This window comes from Patagioenas fasciata, chromosome 7 (assembly GCF_037038585.1).
Source record: "Patagioenas fasciata isolate bPatFas1 chromosome 7, bPatFas1.hap1, whole genome shotgun sequence".
In the NCBI taxonomy this organism is placed as follows: Eukaryota; Metazoa; Chordata; class Aves; order Columbiformes; family Columbidae; genus Patagioenas; species Patagioenas fasciata.
The window spans coordinates 27,991,420-28,014,547 of NC_092526.1; the positions used below are offsets into that span (position 1 = coordinate 27,991,420).

The 23,128-nt window shown below is 46.8% G+C and overlaps 2 protein-coding genes and 1 long non-coding RNA gene across 17 annotated transcripts in view; 1 reads left to right on the forward strand and 2 right to left on the reverse strand.

Moving 5' to 3' along the window:
• NEMP2 (nuclear envelope integral membrane protein 2) overlaps positions 1-1,125 on the reverse strand; it is a 13,116-nt gene extending 11,991 nt beyond the window's left edge. The window contains exon 1 of the mRNA XM_065841097.2: positions 986-1,125. Within this exon, the coding sequence (XP_065697169.1) occupies positions 986-1,079 (94 nt within the window). The 5' untranslated portion in view covers positions 1,080-1,125. The remainder of the gene's footprint in view (positions 1-985) is intronic.
• Positions 82-22,022, forward strand: LOC136103230 (uncharacterized). 14 transcript variants are annotated; one of them, XM_071811183.1, is made up of 10 exons: positions 424-863; positions 1,297-1,850; positions 3,855-3,981; positions 4,977-6,147; positions 8,479-8,578; positions 12,115-12,201; positions 12,630-17,485; positions 18,225-18,401; positions 18,968-19,039; positions 19,141-22,022. In XM_071811183.1, exons 2-4 carry the CDS (start codon positions 1,464-1,466, stop codon positions 5,168-5,170), a joined length of 708 nt encoding a protein of 235 aa, XP_071667284.1. In that variant the 5' UTR covers positions 424-863; positions 1,297-1,463; the 3' UTR covers positions 5,171-6,147; positions 8,479-8,578; positions 12,115-12,201; positions 12,630-17,485; positions 18,225-18,401; positions 18,968-19,039; positions 19,141-22,022. The 14 variants fall into 14 exon arrangements, 13 of the variants coding, with proteins under 13 accessions (XP_071667284.1, XP_071667287.1, XP_071667285.1 ...); XM_071811186.1 differs by lacking the exon at positions 424-863 and having other exon boundaries at positions 1,102-1,850; positions 19,141-19,344; positions 19,553-22,022; XM_071811184.1 differs by lacking the exon at positions 424-863 and having other exon boundaries at positions 1,102-1,850; positions 12,630-16,642; positions 17,299-17,485.
• Positions 8,272-23,080, reverse strand: LOC139828437 (uncharacterized). Of its 2 annotated transcripts, XR_011740017.1 has the most exons (4): positions 22,695-23,080; positions 19,821-19,900; positions 10,664-10,752; positions 8,272-8,358 (listed from the first exon to the last, which is right to left on the reverse strand). It is a non-coding gene; the product is annotated as an uncharacterized lncRNA (long non-coding RNA). The 2 variants fall into 2 exon arrangements; XR_011740016.1 differs by lacking the exon at positions 10,664-10,752.
• Positions 23,081-23,128: the final 48 nt, after the last annotated feature.

Sequence of the window (23,128 nt, forward strand, 5' to 3'; positions counted from 1 at the left end):
GCTGAAGTAAAATGGATTAAATTTAAAATTTGGGAATTTTACTATGAAAAATTAACAGTCTTGTTAATTTTCATCCACAGCACGGAGGGAGCACAACCTTGCAGATGAGGACTGGCTGTGCTGCTTAACCAAAACAAAAAAAAGCCACCGGATGAAGTCACAACAGGATTATTCGTTTGTGTCTGAAAAGTGCTGCCGACTGACAAAGCAAGCAGGTGAGGCTGGGCGCTACCCAGGGCTCTAAACAAATATCATCTGGTGATGGGAACGGCAATGCCCCAGCAGGACCAAAACGTGGCCCTGAGTGCCCTCACCTTCCTGCTGGTGCATTAGGATTTTAATTTTAAGGCATTTTCTTTAGAAACACTATTTGCTTCAAACATGACATCGCCTCCATAGCGTGCAACAATCACGTTCCAAAAGGAAAGATGCTTTTGAGCAGGTTAACTCTGAGGTGCAGGCAGATTTTAGCGAGCCTGAGGGCAACTCCCAGGCTCTGAGGTTGCGAGCAGTGGGGAGAACCAGCAGCTGCTGCTGCGGGATGCGGAGGGTGCCCGGGACGCGGGAACGGCAGGGCACGGGGGAAGCGCTTTCCTGGGTTACGTATTACTGCAAATAAGAATAATCTAGGGAAGTACGCAGACCGCTCTGATGGAAATCGAACTGCGATGGGACAAGCAAGAGAAAACAGCAAAGCGCCTCGGGGACGCGTCTGGCTCCTGAAACGCTCCTGCGCTGGGCCGAGGAGGCCGCGGCCGCTCCGCAGGGCAGCGCCATGTTGGGCGGGAGCGGAGGCGGCAGTGGACGGCCAGACACGGCGCGGAGCAGAGCGCGTCCCGCTCCCTGGCCTCACGGGGACGGCGGTGAGGACCCCCCCAGGCCTGCGATCGCCCGGGCAGAGGAAAGGGACCCCCTACCCCGGCCAAGCCCACCGCCGCTCTCCCGGCCCCGCATAGCCCCTCAGGGCCGGAGGGGAAGCCAGTACCTGCTGCCGGCAGCTCCCCGCTGCCCCCGGCCGCCCCGCACAGCACCAGCAGGAGCAGCCCCAGCCGGGCCCGGGGCGGCCGCGCCGGCCTCATGTAGCGGCCGCCAGCTCCGGCCTCGCCCCTACCGGTGGCGGCGAGGGCGGGCCCCGGCGCGGGGAGGGGGCGGTGCGGCCCCGGCGCCCGGCTGCCCCCGCTGGGCATCGCGCCGGGCCGGCCCCGGGCGGGTCTCGCCCCGCCTTACACGGAGGCTCGGCCGCGGGCAGCGCTGCCGTGTGTCACAGGCTGCCCGTTGCTTCTCTCTCGTGTTTAGGGCTTCTGCGGGGCCAAGAGTGTGCGCTTGGAAAGCGAAATAAAATCATATGAATGTGACAGATCAACAAAAGCGTTTCTTGGGGCTGTGGAGCTGTCTCTGCCTGACTGACCAAAACCACCGACTGCCCATGTCGGCCAAGGTATGAGCTGGTCCAAAAACCACTCATGGGACCAGCTTGTGACACTTTCCAAACCTCGGGCAAGGCTCCACCCCAACGGGTCAGAGGAGGGTTCATATTCACCTCCTTACGCACCCTGTTCCCAAGCCCCTCAGCCCCTGGCCTGAGGGAAAGGCCCAGCAGCTCCCAGCGGCATTTGGCTCGGCCACTGGCTGACACACGTTCTGCAGACCTTATGCGCACCCAGATGAGCTCCACGGATGACGTGTTACTGGATGATGGAGGTGAACGTCCCCAGCTTGTCTGTGTTTCTCAGGCAGCCTCAGCAGAGCCTGGAGCAGGACGCCCCGTTCCCCGTCAGCACGGCGAAGACACGAGCTGGGTCAGCTCAGCGCGGTCCCCGCTTGCTCATCGCCATCCTTTTAGATCACTGGTGAGTCACAGGCAGGGGTGGAAAGGGCTGTAGCTTTTTTTTCCATTCTATGAAAATCAACAGACATGATTTTGCCAAGGAGCTCTGGCATCACCAGCCTCTATTTTTACACCAAGCATTACTTTTGGCCTTACCTTGCTACAATGCATTCCCTTCCCTGTTCTGAAAACTATGCTGTTTCTCTGCATGAAGGTTGATTTTGGGCTTATTTTGGATTGTTTAGGGCTGGATCCAGTTCCTGGGGGTCACAGGATAAGTTTTTTTAAAGGGGCTGCCCACTGCCTCACACTTACATCTGCGGGGAGTGGGCCATGTGGGGCTGTGGCTCCTCCTCTTCTCCTTCTCTTCTCCTTTCTCTCCTTTCTCTCCCCTCTTTTCCTCCTCATTCCTACGCCTGCTCGGTGCTGGCTGGGCTCTCTGACTGGAACTGTGGATTATTCCTCTCGAGTACTGAGGAAGTGGAGAACAAGAGCAAAAACAGTTGGGATTTGATAGTGTGTGCGACACAAACTTCAGTCTCCAGAGGAAGCAGTGGTTGATTTATATCTTTGTCTTTATGTAATTTGGGTGTTGTCTTTATATAACTTTTTGGGCTCTTCCTCTAACAAATGTGAAGAAATAAATGCTGGATTTTGTGTTTACTGGCTTACCTAATAAACCCTTAGAAATACGTTACTGCTCAGTTGTGTGTCTAAACAGCAATCATAGACAAGTTATTAGCAGAATCTCTTTCACATTTTCAATTTACAATATTTTTTCTGTTACATTAACCTTCTTGACAATATTTTTCCTGGGAAAGCACACACTCCCATGTTCAGTTCTCGCTTGTATTTTCCTTCCTAGAGCTCTTTGCACTTCACTGCTAATTAACTTTCAATAACTGTCATAGGGTTACAGTCAGTCAGCATGAATCAGAGAGAAAATGTAGCTTTAGGGGACCACACTCTGTCAAAAACGATTAGAAACCTTTGCTTCATTTCCAAGGAGAACGTACTCGCTCAAGCAGGATACAGCAGCTATTAGGCAGCGTTCTACCACAGTAAGAAATCCTTAATAACAGAGACTCGGTGCTTTTGCTACAGCCCTCCTTCCAGGACGGCTCTGAGTAATTATGCAGCGTTTTCCTTGCTTCCCGTTTGCTTGTTTGACTTCCTGAATGGTGATGTTGCTTAGGCCAAAGCTTGGGTTCTGAGCTTAAAGGTGATATTTTTAACTGTTTGCTTACAAATATGATGCAAAATGAGGGAAAAAGAGGAGGTCATTCACAGGTGCAGCTGAGCTCACAGAAGCTCTGCCCTTCCCAGGTCTGAGGAGCTGGGGAATTGTTGAACAAGACCAGCTCTTGGCTAGGAGAGCACAGGGAAGAGCCGGCCGTTGCAGGCAGCGACGCTGGTGGTACTGGGAACGGGTCACATTCCCGGTGTGCAGCGTGCAGGGCTCTCAAGCTCTGTGCTCTCTGCAAATTCCCACTTTAGGCGTTGGGAAGGCAGCAGGTGAGCAGCACAGAGCCGCTTCCCCAGTGTGTGCGTTCCCCTTGGGCTGGGGGAGCTCTGGGTTATGCCACCCAATATGCACACGCTATTTAATATCATTGGCAATACCCTTATCTAGCTGCTTAAAAGCTGACTGCAATGTCAGGTGTCATACCAAACATGCTGCCGAGTCCTTTTTCTTCCACAAAGAGAGCAGTTCCTCACTGCTGATGATTTATTTGGCCTATGCAACGACAAGAATAGGCTCCAGTTATGCAAAGTGCTGGTGGGGAAGGTCCTCTGCTCCTCCAGGTCTCGCCTGCCCTGGGCCCTGGTGCTGCTGGAGACAGCTTTGAATTCCCATGCGTACCATTAAAATCTCAACGTGTGCTCTGGATGACTAAGGATGCTTCCTCTAATTTATTGAATTTTATTTTTTTTTCCCCCTTTGCTCTCCCTTCCCCCTCCTTACGTCAGCAACGGGTGTAATTTGATTGTGGAGTTCCAGGGGTTTTTATCTTTCTTTGACCAGCCCCAAGTGGACGGAGGTTTGTTGAAGCGATGGCGTTCTTACTTTCTTAGAGCTGGCGTGTGGGTGTTGGATTGTGTCATTCGTGGGAGGCAAACGTCAAAGGAAGTGGGATCGACTGCTGGAGGAGGTTTGTAAGCCAGGTACTTAATATTTGGTTTCCTGGAAAGGCAAGAAAAAAAATAGGAAAACAGGCAGCCTTTGTGTGTTTAGTTTTCCCATGTAATCAGAATAACACAATACCTGTGCGTGCTTAAGCACAGGTGGTGGGGGGTTTTGTTGTTGTTGTTTTCTTTTTTTTTTCCTTTGGTTTATTCAGGACGGGGAGCTACTGTATTTCCCTTTAAATAGTTTCACGTGTTTTGGTGGATTCTGTTGAATGTTTATTCCAGTAATACAAATAATTCGTGTTCTGCAAGTGCCCTCGCGAATAATGCAATTTATTATCAGGTACATTATGTTGTCTTTTTATTTGATGTAAAATGGTCTCTTAGAGTTAAAATTAGACAGAAGAGCCATTTGAGACTATTTTGTTCATCTTCAGCTGTTTTTTCAGGAGTGCATTAGTCTGAAGTATTTCAACGGGCAAAATCCTGAGTTATTTCTGGGGGTGAAAAATGATCTACAAAAGAAAAGCATAGCTGCTTATTTTTACAGTACTTTTATTGTAATTGCTATTTTATTTGACATGTATAGATACCACTCTACTCAGAATACTTCTTTCTTCTAAACTACTCTAGGTAGTAGGTATCTTCTGCAATCCTTGTTCAGGCTAAGCTTAAAAATGAACAAGGGAAATGATTTTTGAAAGGTTACCTGTGTCCTGTCTTATTGATTAGGCAGAAGGGACCATATTTTTCCATTATGCTGTTTTTTCTTCAACCTTTGCCTATTTAATCTAAGTGCAAGACGCTTATTGTAGCTCTCCATGCTTTCAAAAATCAATGTGCTCTGAGACAGTTTTTCCCATTGTAGCACCGGTGGGGTCAGGCATGTCTGAGATGGGCTCCATGGGAATGTTTTTAGAGAAAGCCCTCGGGTTAAGCAGCTTTTCCTTCTTGTAGGGCTTCTGATTTATGCAGCTTTTTTGGCATTTTAACCCTATTTTCATTTTCTCATTGATAGCAAAGGGACCTGCGGGTCAGGAGAAAGGAAAGCTCAGTCAGCCGATGGGAAAATATTCACAGGAGCACATGTCTGCGATTTTGGGAAACACAAACCCTCCCTTTGACTTCAGCAAAGTATTTTGGTGTAAATTCATTGAGCTCATCACTATTATTCCTGATAAGCAGCAAGTAAGCAAGCACAACAGTAAGTGAAAGAGCAGTGGGCCTTAAATATTTGGTTTATTTTTAGCATGTTAGTTGCAGCTATTTTTATCACAAGGAAGCAGTGATACAAATCTGACTGGATTCCTCCTTCACTTTGAATCTGCAGGAGAGAGGCAGTATTTTCTTTGACTGTGAGCTCTTATTATGTTAAATTTACTTTGATTAATGTTATAGAGGTAATTTTTCAAGGGCCTCACCTCTCACTTTAGAGCATAAGGGATCTTGTTATTTGTCAAAAGGAGCATTGATGCAGCTTGTGAGATTGCCTTGGGGTGCTGTGCAGGATCTAATACCTTACATGGATTTATCCATGGGGAAAGGTCCCAAAATTGTGAGGACACTCCATGGCAGAGCAAACAATTTGAAAGGAGCTGGTACTCTTTAATGACATCTAGTACGGCAAAAAGAAAATGCACATTTATGGTTGGTTATTTGCCTACTACTAACATCCTACAATAAAATATATCTTCCTGTGAGAGGTTTTGCTGGATGTAGGAGCGGTGGATGGTGCATGGAGATGCTGGAAAACAATGTGAGGTTGTACGTGCTAGCTCAGAAACCGTCACTTTTGGCTCTTAGGCTCTTTGTATGTGGCTCAGCTTAGTGGTTACCGACATCTATTGCTTTCTTTTGGTTACAGGTGGTCTGTGGTGCATAGGTTGGTGATCCCACCCTGGTCTTTCATTGGCAAATGATCACATCACAAAAGTTGAGACCTTCTGCTAATATTGGTTGTCACCTTGCAGGAACAGTTGTCCTGCTGAGAAACATAGGACTTGCCTGCTGCCGCGGACTTTAAAACACCGTTCCAAATCACTGTGTTTGATTTAAAAAAAGATGCTGAGAGCCAGGGAAGGAAAGAGAACTAATGCATGGAGTCAACTTCTGTGTCTGCTATGAGAAGCCACAGGAGGTGGCACAGTTTTGTAAAGAGGCCATGGGAACGAAGTCTTGTTTATGGCTGAGTATGTGTCTGTCTTGCGCCTTCAGATTCACCTTCATATTAACTGTTGTTGCTTGTTACTACATCTATGCAGTAGCCTCTAGTAATTTTTCTGGGATTTGACAAAAAACTCTTGGAAAAATGAATTGCTGGCAGTGTTAAACAAACGGGAAAAGAATTTCTAACAGTTATTGAAATGCCCTGATGTGCTCAACTATCTTCATGATTAATCTCTGTATTGTCAGAGGAGCCTGTCAAGCTCTTTTAGACCAGGGGATGCTGTTTTGTATTAAGAAGATTCTGATAATATCTTCCAATGACTTTTGCATGAACGCAGTTGCTGGTGTGCCATTGCAGTGGCCAGGAAAAACTGAGGAGTTTTGATCAGCCATGCGCATGTTTGGTGGACACCTCTTCCAAACTGGGTCCATCCACAAGCCAGTGACAGAGTTGAGCTGGCTCAAAACCTAGTCCTTGTTCATGCTCCGAGCTTAAGTACTTGGCTAACAGCTAGTTGTTTTGCGGAAACTTTCTTGTGAGGCTATTTTTTGGGGGGGTGGGGGCGTGTCTCGCTGCTTCCTATTTTCTTTTAGGTGCTGATCCACCTCAGCCTGGCCGTTGTTCGCATGCCCATAACCAGCCTACTTCCAAACTACCTAAAACTTTTCTCCTTGCTCTCGAAGAGAGAGCCAGGCTCTCTCTGGCCAGGCTGGGTTGTTGATGGTTTCTTTTCACAGACTGTCGTTGCTTACCTGTGCACCACTGTACCCCTTCACCCGACACCCACCTCACACCCACTGCTGTGCAACTCCTTTTACTGGAGGTGACGTTTATCTCTTCACTTCCCAGTACGCTTGATGTTTTTAAATGTCTGCTTTTACTGCTTTCAGACACAGTCCTCCTTCATTATAAAGTTTATATGCATCTCCAGTCAGACTGCTTAAGGACTTTGTCAACTCAGGTTTTCTTTTTGACTGCTGCATTTTTTCCTATCTCAATGTAAACATGGGAGAGACTGATAAATAAGTGCTATCGAATAATTAGGTAGTGATACATGAGTGGCTTTGCTTGATTGATGGATTTACATTGTATGTTACTCATACACATGCAGTGTCTTTCCCTAAAAGAAGATAATTTGCTTAAAGGGCTATCTTTTGTAAAACACTGGTGAGCAAGAGATACTTGGTACATGTGTGAGTGTCTAGGTAGGGTGAGCCAGGATGTACAGTCATTTAGGCCCCACTAGTCACGGCCTCCTGCAGGCCCTTGAGGAATGCAGGATGTGCCCCAAATAGGTCTTTACAAATACTCCCCCCTGCAGCCATCTCAGCCTTTCCCAGCATTCATATCAGCTCTTGCTAACAACAATAGGATTTTCCTGATGGTGACTTGCCGCAGAGTACAAATGCTTTTTTTCCTCTTCTATGCCACCCAGAAAGTGAAGGAAAAGAGTTGTTATACTGACTCAGATGAAAGGTCAAACAAGCCCGGGCTTCTTTCTCTAGCAGCAGCCAGAGAAGCTTCAAGAGAGTCAAAACCAAAGTGAGCATAAAGTAATACTTTTCCCCACTCCCTCCTCCTGGCAAAGTGAGTGTTTCCAGCTCTGGCATATATTCTGAGAGGATAAGAAATAATAAAGAAACGGGGTGGCGAGGCGAGAAGAGAGCTGTTCTCTTCAAAGTACTAGCAGAGTTTAGTTTTCGGATCTGCTGCCAAACACAAGGAAGGTATTTGCCAAACATCCTTGTGATGGGCTTGTCCTGGGGCTTTACAGCCTTGCACCTTGCTGTGTGTGGCTGCTCTGCTGCTGCTGGCCTCAGAGGCGTTCCTGCCATCTACTCATCACCAACCTTGTATCATACTCCCGTTTTCCTTGGCATGAGGAGCCACATTCAGTCTGGTTATAAATGTGCTAAAGTCAGTACCAGGCTCCTCTGAGATGCTGGCGCCTGGACAGTCCCACCTCGGGATTAGGTCTGCCAGACCATGTGTATGTTTAGCGCAGGAAATGCACGAGATGGAAGCACAAGCGTGACTCTGGGTTGAAAGCCAAAACTCTGCTCCCATGAGATGCCAGCTTTTTTAACTGCACAGTGCTCTTCTGGCCTTTCCAGCTGTATAACGTGGGCATTAAAGCCATGAGATATTTTATATGTCGGTCTGTCCATTTTAATGTCAAAGGGTTAAAGTTAACTGGAGAGTGAACTTCTGACTTGGATGTTTTCTTTCATCCCTGAAAAAAAAAAAAGCTTTTTAAGCTTTTAATCTCAAAAGCAGCATAGTCTGAAAGCATCAGCCTTCCTTCTGTGTCATTAAACTTCAAATCTGAATTCCCAAATCTCTTTTTTTCCAGAGGAGAGCATCCATAAGTATTATTTGCTAGCCGATTTGGACCTTTGGCAGTTCCTAGCTCCAAGCAAGCTTCCTTGGCATGGAGACGCACTGCAGAACTGGTAAGCTGGCAAACACCTTTCTCTGCTTCAAAGAAGTTATGAGTAGCAAACACATCAGGGGATCCTGCCAGCTCCATGAGCCAAGCAGACTGCAGCCTAAGGAGGTCAGAAACAACTTAGTCACACCTGGAAACAATCCTAAAGGACTTGAGCCTCATCAACGTTGTTCAAGGTGTCCAGCAGCTTTGCAACCATTGAAGCGATGTCTGAGCCAGGCAGGTGTGGTTTTAGCAGCTTGGATGCCCAAAGAAACTCAGTGGGCTAAAATCACACAAGTAACGCTTGTCTGTTTCTTAATTTGTTTGTATATGTGCTTTTATAGCCCTTATGTAGGGAGAGAAGATCCTGGCTTCTCAAGGTACTGAGTGCAGAAAGAGCAGGAATAAAAGCACCTGTGGTTGTGTTCAAAGAGATGGGAGAAGCAGTGCCTGCTGACATTGGGCTGGGAGAGGCTCAGAAATGTCCTGCTCCATGGGGGGGTGACTGCTGCCAGTGGCACAGCTCTGCTGCCGTCCTCCCTGTCCACCCTGCCCTCCACTAGAACAGCATCTTCTAGCCCCAAATGCCCGTATTTTATGAACCGATCCTGCGTGGCTGTGTGGTGCCTCTAGAATAATGTTAATTTTTGGAGAAAGACACGGTACTGCCACTTATTGAGAACCGGACACTTCTAAAAAGTCTCTAAGTGACCAAAACTTGCAGTGCTCAAAATCATTGGTACTTTTTGTTGCTGCAGGTTATCAGCCTTGTACCTGAAATGAAATTATGCTCATTACAAAGCCAAACAAAGCACCTTTTGAGGCCTTCAGTCCTGCCAGCAGCACTGCTGGAAGAGGCATTAGAGCATGTCAAAGAGCTGTCTGGACAGAAGAGAGGTGCTGGCAGAATGAGGCGAGGCAATGTAGTACCACCGTGGACAGCATCTGAGTGAGCTGGGCCTAAGGAGTCTTGGTTTGCTGCCAGTGCTCTCAAGTGAGGCTTGGCTACAAAATTGTAATCCTCACAGCTAGAAGCTGTGATTTCTTGCTTAAAACTGGTATATTCCCTTCCACAGAAACTGCATTAACTCCTTTGGTAACAGTCTGTAGCACAAATCCTGGCTGTTTAATTGGATTTATCATGGCTATTGGGAGCATAAATGTGTTTACAGATTTGTTGTGAAAGCTTTGTTGTGTGTTTTTCTCATAGCAAGTCAACTTCCATGTGGTGCAATTATGTTCAAGATGTTCCCTGTAGCACTGGAACAATGTCAGATTATTCTGTGTGTGCATGTTGTTCTTCAAAGGGATTTTATCTGAGACACAGTACACCATGTCAGGAGAAGGGAGCTTAGCCTTTTATTAAGAAAGGCAGGCAAAGCTTGAAACACAATGAATTCTGTCAAATACTGTTGTCTTATAGAGAAATGCTTATCTCTGTCTATTGAAATGTGAAACTTTTTCCCCATTAACTTCCTTCTTGCTCCATCCAACTTCACCAGAACTGAGTCTGTCCATCTGCAGCTTGCTGCTTGTGTGCTGCAGCCTGAAAGGTTGAAGAAAACACAGTGGGAGGTTTCAGAGACAAGAAATGGGTGGGTGGGGAAAAAAAAAAGATAACTTTAATTTGGTTTAGGAAGTTTCTTAGTTTTCATTTGTTTTGTCATCTTGTGTAGTTTGGCCTAGAAATTTGCAGCGTGTTTGGTGCTGTTGTACAGAAACCCTGTGTGAATGCCGCTCCCCGCTGAGGGGATGCCATGGTATGGGAACTGCCATTGGATGTCGGGGGCTCCAGCAAACAGGGATGAAGCTGGTTGCTAGTCCTCACTGTCAAACTTGTAGGTTTTGTGGGGTTTTTTATATTAACTTGGGTAACAATGCAATTTAACAATGCAATTTCCTGTCTGATAGCAGCTCAGATATTATATGTCACATCTCCTGAATACTTTCATTCTTAGCTATGACAAGTTTTCCCAGTGCTTCGAAAAGAGACAGTCGTGATATGTTTCATTCCCTGCTGAATGATAGTCAGAAACACAAATTTCTTCTGTAACCCATTATCGGTATTACTAAGTGTTGTTATTAGCAAGCCTTGTAGAGGAGTTACCCGGCACAGCAGCATGACGATTCTCCCCGCCATGTGAAAGGTCAGGATTTTCAGGTGACACCATTTGGAGCCTGTGACCTGTCACTCTCCTAGGAAGCGAACATAAGATGGGCTCAGTGCCTGCGATGCACAGAGCATCACTGTTGCAATAGGCAGAGTATCTGTGCTGCAAAAACACGTGTACAAAGCAGGAGGAGCTTGCAGCTGCAGGAGGTCCTGGCAATTGCCCGCTGTTCTGCCATAAGTGCTAATGAGGGAAGGGAGCGGGAGAAAGGACACAAGCAGATCAAAGCTAAGCAGAAGGGAAAATCCATATGGCAACTGCTCGCAGGTAATAATGGTGAGGTATTGCTGGCAATCGGATTTCTGGAGGCCCGACGCACATTCACAGCAGCTGAGAGTCTGAGTGGGGCTCAGCTGAGAGCAGAGTAGCCATGTATGCAAGCTTCAGGTAATAGTAATATTTCTCATTGGCTTAGTAAACCCAAATCTGCAGATCTACTTTCCTGATTTAAAATTTGGCCGTGATTTAAAAAAAAAAAAGGCCTGAAGCTCTCTGCAGGTATGTAAGAATGTACTCAAGAATGTAGAAACACAACTTTGTGGGCTTCATCAGGTAGATATTTGTCAAATTTTCCAGAATAGTTTGTATATTCCGAAGAAAATCACTATTAAAAAGCACAAGGTATACTTTACAGAAGCTCAGTGTCCAGGCCATTTAACAGAATTCAGGTTTTTAATCTGCTTCAAGCTGGTTAAAAAGCCTGAAGGATTTCACAAGACTTCGTGAGTCATGCAAAAATCCTATTGCATTTTTCTCTCTGGTTGAAATGACAGAAGTTACAAATAGTAGAAGAGCTATTAAATCACAGATAAAGAATGCTGCATGATGGGTTGGTAATAATAAATAAATTCATTTTAAAAACTCGTTTTTCTTCTAGTTTATAATTCCCTGAGAATTAATTCAACAGGTAAGAGTGAGGTATCGCAGCTCACCCCCAAAAAGGAGTGGCACGCAGCTGCATCCCTCACAGAGTCGCTACTCCTTCTCTGGCTTTCCTTACCGCTCCAGGCAAGTGGATATTTTAATACCGCTCCTTTACCTAGCACAGGTAATTTCCCCATCTTGTACCAGCTCAGCTTCTCCAGCAGGTATGTTGGGGGATGGTGGACCCAAGCTTTCATCTGCTCCCAAGTCTCCTGCTACCAAAATTGCCTGTTTGGGATCCCACAGAACCTGCTCTGTGCCTGGAGCTGCTACTTCTGCAGTGTTAGGAGACCCGTGTCCCTAGATTTATTTATTATTATCATTAATATGTTAATTACTAGAGTAAATTCTACCTGGGACTACTGCTGTGATCTGTGGGTAAGAATTGGTCTGACATTTTAACTTTTTTTTTTTTCCCTGTATTCTTATGCCACTGTAATTGTTGAAATCCTTCTCCTTTTAGTTTCTTTCCCATGAAGCACTGCGGTCAGACTTCCCAGATGTTGTGTTTGTTAGCCAGGAATTTCTAGAGACTAAGGAGGAACTGAAGGTAAGTGCTAGGCAGGGGGTCTTATGTCGCCATAACCCGTAATCAGAGGGAAAGTCTCACTATTTATTTCAGTCACTGTTTTTGGAGCACATATTGAAGATCAGAAACTACTTTTAGCACAAATAAAAGTAAATTCCAATAACAGGGAAAACATTTTGGCCAGTATTTTGTGAAAAAATTGAGGGGAAACCATTATTTTTTGTTGCTTACATGGTTGAAATCTGTATGATTAAACTGGTTTTTAGCTGAGGGAAAATAGCATAGTTCAGCAACTTGGCTTGTGGCTCAGGGAGAAATAGTTGTGCTTCTCAACAAATCTGAAATGTTGTCACTATTAAATAGATTTCTAATGACTTCTACTTGCTCCTTTCTTCAGGTTCCCATTTTCACACTTTTTTTTTTTTTTTATTTTTTTTTATTTCCCACAGTCACCTCATCCTGTCTGTAACCAGTTCCTGCTGGAGAAAAAAAAAGAATGGAAAAAAAGAAACCCAGATCACCATAAGTCACGAAGTTAGAATTGCAGACAGTGTTTTTGATGACATTCCTCAGAGCCAGATCATTGCCACCAGCCATGCGATGAACAGGGAACCCCAGGTCCTCAAAAACAAAAGTCTCAATGTAGAGAAGGCTTATGGGATGAGCAAAACTGTGCACAAAAACTTCATCTGTTGCCAGAAACATCTGGTCATCTCTAGCTCTCTGTTTCTTGTGGAGTAACACCAGACCTACTTAGCCCACTCCTACATGTAGTAGGGTCTGGTGGGGGATAGTTATGTCTTATATAGCAAGGATGTTGATATAAGACTTGAGAAAACAAGTGCAAAGATGTATTGATTTTAAGAAATCAACTCGAGGTAAATACCTGACATGGAAAACTCTAATCCAAATATTTAAACTTTAACCAAGATCAAAGCTTCTGAAAACAAGGTTTCATTACAGGAAATGTTAGGCAAGAGACAAAGCTCTCAGCCCAGCCTGTAATCAGCACTTGAAGAGGGATCAGCCACCTTGAGAAGATCCTGTATTGTTTTGTCTTTGAAAAGCTGGCGGCTATTTTTGAAAACCAGAAGGCCTCTGTGGTAATTATTGGGGTGAACCATGCAGCTATCCACATATTACTCAATGGTTACTGTGTCTTTTCTGCTTTGTTTCTCGGCAAACCCCTTGGATGAAGTTCTGCATGTGTTTTTCCTGTGTCAAATCTGTGCAGAGGAAAGCAACCGTGGGCTTTGCTTGTGTCTGTTGCTAAAGGCTGCCTCTCACCTGTCTGTGTTGGCCACCAGTTGCTTTCCACAAGGCTGGTCTTTGTTCAGTTCATCCAGTTGTCCCTGGTCCTCTCTGAGGCACCACCACCTGGGTCATATAACAGGAGAAAACCAATTTTGCTGTTGTACCTCAAGGAACCTAGAAGAAAAGGGCGGGACTCCTTACTTGAGGTCCAGTGAAGGCAGCCAAGAGACTGGTCACAGTTGTCAGAGCCGGTAATGCTGTGACGAATGCATCCAGTTGTCTCAGAGGGGTTTGCTTTGACGTGAGGACGTGAGGTGACCACATGTCTTTATGAAGAAAAGTTGTGGTTGGTTTGTGTGTCGGTAGTACCAGGATATCCCAAGCATGGGTCAGAATGCCATTGCGCTGGATCCCGTTGAGAAGACAACCCTGGTTTTCTAAGATGGGAGTACGCTGTGTGGATTCAGTAGGTACAGATGGCGGGGACCAGTTTGATGAAAAAACACGGAGTTTAGCAGAAGAAATAAAATCTTCCTTTCCTAACAAGAGTAGCTTGTAGGCATTCTTGCAGGACTGCCTTAAAATAGAGCAAGATACTTGCTTTATACCTCTGGACAGATGTTTTGCCACATGAAGAGCACTCTCTCTCAAATGCAAAGCGCATGTTTCTTGGTTATTGTGCTGTGGGTTTTCCCTGTGCTGGCTTGTCACCATGGCACTGGGCTGGGAAAGCAGCAGATCAAAAGCTTTATGGAGCTGTACAGCTGAAATGGTTCTGCTTTCATTGTCCATTACAGAAAAAAAAAAAAAAAAAAAAATCGAAGATGAGAACCTGCCCACTTTGGGTTCAGATGCAAGTAATTACAGGACCAGGCAACAGCAAGGTACTTTCTCAAAGGTGCGTAGATGGTTGGGCCTCTTCAGGAAATTAGCAGCAAACAGGTGATTCAAAAGTAACTGTTTTAAGCTATGAAAAGTGGGTAAAAAGAAATGGCTGATGAAAGGAAGTGTTTTATCTGATATCAGAAACTGTTGGCTTTCATACTGCTCCTGTTGTTTTTTTCTGTAGATAGCTTTTAGAGTGCCCTTAAGTCTTCCCAAAAGGTTATTACTTTTACAGTGGCATTAGAAGGGCTGAAATGATATTTGCAATGAGAGTAAGTGACTCTCTTGAGGTTTTGGCACCCACAGCTCCAGATAAACCAGAAGTGCAGGCATTTAGTAAATCTGAAAATCAGTGCCTCTCGGCTCTGCGTGCTCCAGAAAAGCCAACCTAAGTTTTGTGAGTAGGACCAGAACAAAAACACAGTATATGCCACACAATGGACATACATGTCAAAAAATTAAGCCACCCAGAATGAATGCCAGCTCATAAGGTGGTGGCCTCTGTTCTTTTTGTCTCATCGTTGGAAGTCGGGGAAGCCCTGCTGTTGGTTGCATTGATGGGAACAGCAAGACTTCACTTTCTGGTGTTAGTTTTGGCTGGCCAGAGATGTAATTCTTACCAATTTCTGTACTTTAAAATCACCTCAGGTTTCTAGTTCCCAAAAAGAGCTCCTTTCAAGGTCTAGAGTCGATTAAAGCAGTGACTACTAATGCAGACCTGGTTCTCGAGATGCTCTGAGTCACCCGTGGCATGGTGAAAGGCCAGGGAGGACCTGGCAATCAAAAACAAGCACAGAGGACAAAAGGAGGTATACCCATGAGATATGTGTCTATACATACACCCATATATACAGCTGTATCTCGGTTATAGAGAATGTTCTCTTCCTCACCAGCAGTTACCAACTCATAGTTTTCATTCCAGAAAGAAAATCTGTGACAGACTCGAAGTGATGAGTAACTATTCACTTTTTTCCATTCCAGCTGCCACACAGGCACGTACATTGGTCCCTTGCTGGCCCAGCAAATTTGAACATCTTAAATGTTCCTTGTTGTCTCATGTCTGCCCTGTTACTAATTGGTTGCTCGCTGTTGCAGTGTGTGCACCCTTCAGCTGGGTATGGCAGGGTCTTCTCTTGGTTGCTACAGTGATTATTTTTACAAGAAGAAAGAAAATATCCTACTGGTAAACAGTGGTACATGTCTAGGGAAAATGTCAGCGCTTAAACCCGAGTCTTGCTTTTCCCTCTGAGTTGTCATCGCTGGATCCTCTGCCCTTCCTTCCAAGTGGGTTTGAGGAGGTGGTTGTTTTGGCTGGAATTGGAGAGGCACAGGTGGTACCACCAGCTGTAAACTGGAGGAGGCACTTCCTGACCATGACCACTGCCTACACGCAGATCATTGCCAAGAGAGGAGCTGGAAGGCGCAGAAGCCTTCTCCTTACTTGGAAAAAGGGCCTGGAGGATAATCATCATTCCCCTCTCCTGCGGGCTTTCACCTCTAGGCTTCAGGCTTCTCTGCAAGTGCTTGGCTTCCCAAAATGCCGCCGCACGAATAACCCCCAGCTGTCACTGAAAGGTGGATAAAATGAGGCGTTGAGTATTTAAATTCATGCACCTGATATTTAGGCACTGGGATCCGCATAAAGGCACCGAGAGCTCAGGAGAGGCAAGTGCATGGGTGCATTTGTAAGCCAGCCTACTTTCTTTTTTTTTTTTAACAGACTTCAGTGTGGATTCAGATGTTTGTTTAACTACCGCTAAGTAATTGGCGAATGAATAGGTTCTTGATCTCTGTGAGGTCAAGATTTTGCCCTCTGGCTTTAAATGCTTGTGGCGAGAGTCTTGTCCCAAGCTGCAGAGCCAGCACATGCTGGGGTCTTCTGGGCACAGTTTGGGGTGTTGCTCTTGCAGGTTTGTTTTTGGAGAATGATGCTGGCCACCTGCATAGGCAGGACCATCGTGGTCTCAACTGCCCGCACACACCCCCATTTGCAGTTATGTATTTTTATTGCCAGATTATATATTTTTTGAATTATTGTCTGGTGCTCATGTCTCCACCTTGACATAATGAAGGCTTCTGCTGCTGGCCCTGACTTGCCTTGTCTTCAGGAAATTTGGCATGCCATGTCTCCTCGTTTGCTGAAAGCCCTTTCCCTGGTCCCTTCAGCCCATTGCTGTCTTGGTTTCCATCTTTTCAGGTCCCCTGCACAGCGAGCAGCCGGCACGGCAGAGGCGTTGGCGGATCAGCCCACCACCGCGTGCTCCTCGCCCACGCGCAAGTTAAAAGATTAAAGTTACAAACCAAAATCCCCCTTGGGCAACTGGTGAGATCTGAGTGGCTGGCGGCAAAGCCAAACTCCCACTTGGGAGGTGCGAGCTGTCGCTCCTGCCGGAGCCAACAGCTCCCGCCATCCCTTCCTATTTTTACAGACTGAGAATTAAATAATAAGCCTGAAGGAAGGTCCTGGGTGACGGCTCGGCACACTCCTGAGGGTCACAAGCCCTTTGGTGGTTTCCTGTCCCCCCCAGAGAGGTCTCACACAAGGCTCACCCTATTGAACCTACCACTAGATGTGCCCACAGCTTTATATTCCTTTCTGCTGCTTGTTTGTGTAATTTCTCACATTTTTCCCCACCCACCCTGTATCTTATGTAGAACTGGGCAAAGAATGGCCTTTTTGGTTTCATGGCTGGAAGGTACAGAAGTAAAACTGCGTCCCAAACCACAGTATTATTTCTGTGTCTGTAGGTATGGTACAAAATGAAATGAAATTATTTTTATTTGACCAAAGTAGTGAGTCTGAGCCAAGATGATGATTCCATTTAATACTTGATACTGAGCTCTCAAAAGTAGTTTTTCCCCATTTTTTTATTGATGTTTAAGTTTTATGGTGACTTTATCAGAAACAGGCCATTTCAAAGCAAAAAGTTCAGCTCTGCTATTTTGAAAATGCTCAAATGGTATATTTTGGCATCTCAGAAGTTCCTCCTCCTCTGAGTACTTTTCAGCCCTTCGTCAGACAGAGACTGAACCTGTGAAGATGTTCAGTTCTCCAGGGCTCCACGTTTCATCGTGTTTCCCAGCTCTTCCCAAGCGCTTGGGTGACACCAGAGCGGAGCAAGCACTGGGACCTTGTCACCCTTGCAAGAAATGGTGTAATTTCCAGGTTCGTGCCTGTTTTGCTGAAAACTAAATGAGAAGTTTTAGTAAAGTTTTGTTTTATGGACTGTATGCTTGCACAGGTCTTTGTCAGTGATGAATCTGTAGCTTTCAACTGATTATAATTAGCACACTATTTTATTTACATAGGATTTATCTAATTCAGATTACTAGATTAAATTCTTTGATCTTCAGGGTACAAGAGGCGAGACTGTGATGACTTTAAACAGTTGCTCCTGGCCATAAAATCTATTCATTTGAAAATCAATAGGAAGATACCACTTGCAGCATTGATGAGATAATTTCCTGTGCTACTCAGCCCTGATCCAGTTCTCCTGGTTTTCACCCTCCTGTCAAGCTTAAATGTCTTTTTCCTGGAAGCTCTGCCCCAGCCTATCCTGCACAGCTTTCTGTGTGTGCACACACTGTCCTTTTCATCTGAAACCACTTTCTGATTTACGTGCATCCAGCATGCACTCTTCTTCAAATTGTTTTCCCAACCGTGCATTCAATCAGGTGTTGTAGCTGCCAGAAATACATCTCATTCCATATTTGTTCTGCATTGCATTGAATGGATTTATAGGTAGTATTTTAGAGACTGTAAACTTTCGGGGATGTGGTCACTAACAAGTGAGGTTGTCTGTTCATCGAGTCGTCCCCATTGCACAATGGTATGAATATTTATGGTGCTAAATATTAAGAATAATCCTTGCCTCTGACCCAGGACTCTTCTTCGGCATATCTAGAATTGCGCCACCGAGGAAGCAGTCAAATCATTATCCTGATTTCCAAATGGGGAAACTGAGGTGCTGGAGGATGAAATAACTTGTCCGATGTTGGCAGAGGAGAGCTGAAAGGGGGAGTGCAGCCGTCTCTGGCCCCAGCTACGTGGTCCAGGCAGCCTGCAGCATCCTCTATGGCAGGTAACAAAATTTGTGTATCTGCACTGCATTTTTGCCAACTCCGCTAGCAGTGAACAACTGGAGTGTTTTCTTCTCAGGCATTAATAGCTTCCCTGAGAAATATGTTTCAGCCTGCATTTTCAGCAGTACTTCTGCATGTGTTAGGACCAGCTAGCAGCTGTGCCCCGCTAGAAGGTGGCAGAGTGCGGCGAGGGGGAGAGGTGGTGGCACCCACGTCCCTGCGCTCTGCTGCTCCTCCTCCTCGGGTGGCAGTTGGGGAGGCTGGGGACCGACCACGGGGACGTTCTGCGGGGAGCTCCCTGGGGAGCTGTACCAGCTGCTGTGTTGGCAGCCTTGGAGCTGCCTCTGGGTCTGACTTGCCGTCTTGTCTCCTTCAATATAATTGCTCACTGCTGAATTATTCTTTTTTTCTTTCTCTTTGATTCTGTGACACTTGCATCCTCGTCAATCTTGCAATCTGGGGATTCTGAGGAAATGGAGAACTGATCATCTGCAGATTTCTTCTGTATATTATGAAAATGTCCCTCTGCAATATGTGATTCCAATATTTTTTTTTGTTTAATCAGATGGACCATGAAGGAGTCAGGCTGTACCGGCGAGGTCTGTGCGCTGAGCTGCTTCTGCAGAGATGCTTCCAGGTGACAGCACATCTACTGCTTCCCCCTTTCTGACCCTGTGCTTTACCTCCCCATACCCCACACTGCTCAGCCTTGCAAATTTTCTGTTTCCTCTCTTGCAGAGCCTGCTGGGGCAGGACTGCTTGAACAATCCTGGCTGTGGAGAATCCTTGAGGAGTGGCAGAGCACGTCTGCCTGCAGATCTGCTGTGCACGAGCCCCTTTCTCATTCTTTGGAAGTCCTGAGGAACCAAACTGCTTCATGGAAGTGGCCAGAATTCTGCGAAAAGGCTTTTTTCTCTCTCCTGTGTGTAGAGACCCACCCAGGTGCCTTAGCACAGAGGTATCATAGAAAAAGCACGTGTAGAACGTCGGGTGGGTTTATTTGGGTGCAAGGGTGTGTGTGCTCTGCGCGTCACACTGCATGTTCATCACAAGCTTTTCAGCACTCTGTAGGGCCCATGTCATGGAGCAGATCAGACTAGATAGTCCTCACGCTAGGTAAGAGTCTTAAAATTGTACATTTATTCCCCAGGTTGCAAGCATTTTAGGGAAGAAAGGAGATCTGAAATAGAGGTTGTCTTCTGAGCTGAAGTTCTGCTATCTCATTCACTGGGTCCATCCGATTTATTTACTCTCTTTGCATTACAATTTCTTGCTTTCACCTACCTACTCTCAGTACACTACAACTGTTTCACAATCAAAATATAACAGCGTGAAAACAGCTAAAAAATTACCAGAACTGTTTCCCTCCCTCCCTTCCCATTTGTGTAGGGAAGGCATCTTCTAAAGGAGACCATTACCTCCAGATGTCAGGACGTCTGGGAGAGGAATCAGGCTTGGAGCTGGTTTGTCCTCTGTGGGATGTAAACAGAAGCAGTACCTGGGCAGGAAAGTATTTGAATTTTAGTGGTAGGACAGTGCTAAAAAATACTGTAAAAACATTTCATTGCTTTTTTTTCATTGGGGGAGTCTCTATTTGTCTCATCAGCTGCCTCTGGCTTTTTGCCCAGTGTTCTCGGATCTCCTGGTAAAGGGAGACAGCAGAGCGTGTTTGTCCTATTCCTCTTCCCCTCTGCGAGATGCCAGACTGAAGCAGATAAAGCCACTGCTCCCGGTCTAAGCACACACCACAGGGGAGGCTCCAGTCTGCTCAGCCCCCCTCCTACATCTGCCCTGGCACATCCAGTGGCCCAGGATAGGGCTGAGTTATCCCCGTTTGCTGGCAGCCCTCAGGAGCACAGCTCAGTGCTGTCGGCATCCCTGCAAACCTTTGTGAACACTCCTGAAACGGGTGATGGTCTCTGTAGGACAGGCACACACAGTTCCAGGTGTGCAGGATCACACTGGGTGGACTTCAGTTCCTGAGAACTTCTTGCAGGAGCAGGGATTTGCATTGAGTGTCCCTGGTGAAAATTTGACTTCCCATCTAAATGTGCACCATCCGTGCTCGTTTTCTCTGTAGGAATGGCCGTATTTCTGTTGCACTGGATGCATGGTATATAAAGCATTTAGGACGAAAAAGTCTGTAGAAGCGTGATACTAATAATATTTTACAGTTTTAATTACCATGATCGTAGTGCCTTGAGGCATATGCAAAAACATTTTGAGTGGGAGGAGAGAAGGCAGTGCTGTGAACATTTTTGTGGTTTTGCTGGGCAATGTGTAATTGAGTTTTCTCATGGGAACCACAGCGTGCCAGGGAGCAAAGCTGCCCCTGCCTCCTCCCCTGCTCCGCCAGGATCCCAGACCCAACCCCAAAGTCAAGGAGGTATAACCACAGTCACTCCAGTTTCAGGCAGAAGCTGCGCTGACGGTGCCTCTGCTTTGCAGAGGGGCTCCCAGTGCAGGTGCTGGCTGTTTCTGCAGGCAACAGGTTGTTTTTCCTCGGGCAACATCCCTTCTGTAAAATCAGTGACAGTTTCGCCTGCGGGATGATTTTAGGATTGGGCAATGGCTGATTTGTGGCAGGGATTTGCTGGCAGCCTTGAGGGCAGCATTGCCTGTTCCTCGGTCAGGGCACGCAGTGCAGCCGCCCACCCGTCCGAGCCGTGCCTGCGTGGGCAGGGGAGGCGAGGGGACAGACAGAGGGACCTTGTGTGGCTGGGTGAGCCCTCTGGGACCCACTTCAGCACCTTCCAGCACCCTTCCCGTGGGAGCCTGCAGGGCAGCGGCAACAGGCCTAATGCAAAGTGGTCACCACTAATTTAAAGGTAGGAAAATAGCCCATGCAGGAATGAAAAGTTCTTAGATCTAGGTGTAAGAAAAAAAAATTATGTGGAATAAGGATGCTTGCATTTTCCTAGCTACAGTATACAGTCCTGCATCTTTAGAAAACATTTTTTAAACTTTGTCCCTAGACCACATATTCATTTTCAGACATATTTATGTAGTTTCTGACAGTGATTTGCCATAGATTCATAATTAAGATGTTACGAAGGCAGTAGCCTTCTGTTTGAAAAACTGCAAGAGGGTATATTTAGATTAGATATAAGAAGTTCTTCCCCATGAGGGTGGGGAGACCCTGGAACAGGCTGCGCAGAGCAGCTCTGGATGCCCCATCCCTGGGAACGCTCAAGGGCAGGCTGGACGGGCTCTGAGTAACCTGGTCTAGTGGAAGGTGTCCCTGCTCATTGGAGGGAGTTGGAACCAGATGATCTTTAAGGTCCCTTCCAACCCAAACCATTCCATGATTCTATGAAATTCAGTTTTATCTGGTTACCAGAGTCAGTTCATGACTCAACAGTTACAACGATGCCTTTGACAGCCATGGGACTGACTGGAGGGCAGCAGAACCCAAAAGGAAACCCTTGGTGATAGGTATTCCCAGCTAAGAGAAGAGTTGGACGTTGCCTACAAGACAAGTGCATTTTACTGAGGCTGTTTTTCCTCACACTCTATTTTCCCCTTCCCCCATTCCATACTTTTCTGTTGTTATCTGCATTAAATATGATTTATGCTATTGAAAACTCAGATTTTAATCAATTAAATCTCCATCAATTAAATACATGGTATTGTTTGTCCTCACTTGATTTGACATTTGGTATTTCTTACAGATTTTTGTGCATCTTTATTGTGTAGAGATTTAAAAACCTGAAAGAAGAAATTCTCATGAAATCACAGTATCTTAAAAAAGCAATCAAATTTTGACCTCAGTGTCACCAAGGCTCCTGTGAGGAGCAAGAATGCGATCTCCCATCGTTGCATTACGTGTTGTGCACTGAGTTTTTACAAAGGTTAAAAATCTACTAGCAGGTAATTGAACGGCTAACGGGGATGAGCTCGTGAAGCTGTAGAAGGAAATGCTCAGCATCGCCGTCGGCTGGTATCCCTGGGAGAACAAGAGGCGGGCAGAAAGGAAGATGGACTTTTCCTTCTGCTCGGTATTTGAGCTCTGCCACTTGCCATGTTACCCGGACGCATCTCAGGGGCTGTGGGGTACCATCACCTCGTGTACCACCTGTATGGGTGTCCTTCTCCTGAGGGAACTTCCCACGCTGCTGGTGGGGGCCCTGGGCCAGGGGTGGGCAGCTCTCCAGGTGTGACACAGGCCAGGACCATTAGGTGCTCACACCAGAGGCACCTCACACTCCATTAACCAGTGGAGTGATTCCCAGTGCTGGTGCATTTGGGGTGCACGGGGCAGGGGGGAGGAGGAAGGGGAAGGTGCTGCTCACCCCATAGAGGTGATGCTCGGTGTCCCGCAACCCGGGAGATGGGGGACTCAGCCCGGGGAGTCTTCTGTGGAGGCTGGTCCGGGGCAGCGGTGTCGCTGGGGGTCCCCGCGGGAGAGGGGTTTATCTCCAGACCCTACCCCGGGTCGGTCCGCCCCGTCCCGCAGGGTTGTCACGGAGCAGCGTGTGCCTGCCCCCCGCCCGGCACGCACCCCGGAGCGGCACCAGCGCCAGTGCGAGCGGGAAGTTCGAAACCGCCTTTTCCGGCGGGGGTCCCGAACCCCGGCCCGGGGCGCGGAGCGGGTCCGGCCGCGGCGGGGCGCGCGCCTCCGGGGTGCGGGTGCCGCTCCCGCCCCCGCGCGGCGGAGGCCCCGCCAGGCGCTGCGTCACGCGGCAGCCGCGCGTGGGCGGGCGGCGGAGCGCGCGCGGGATCTCCC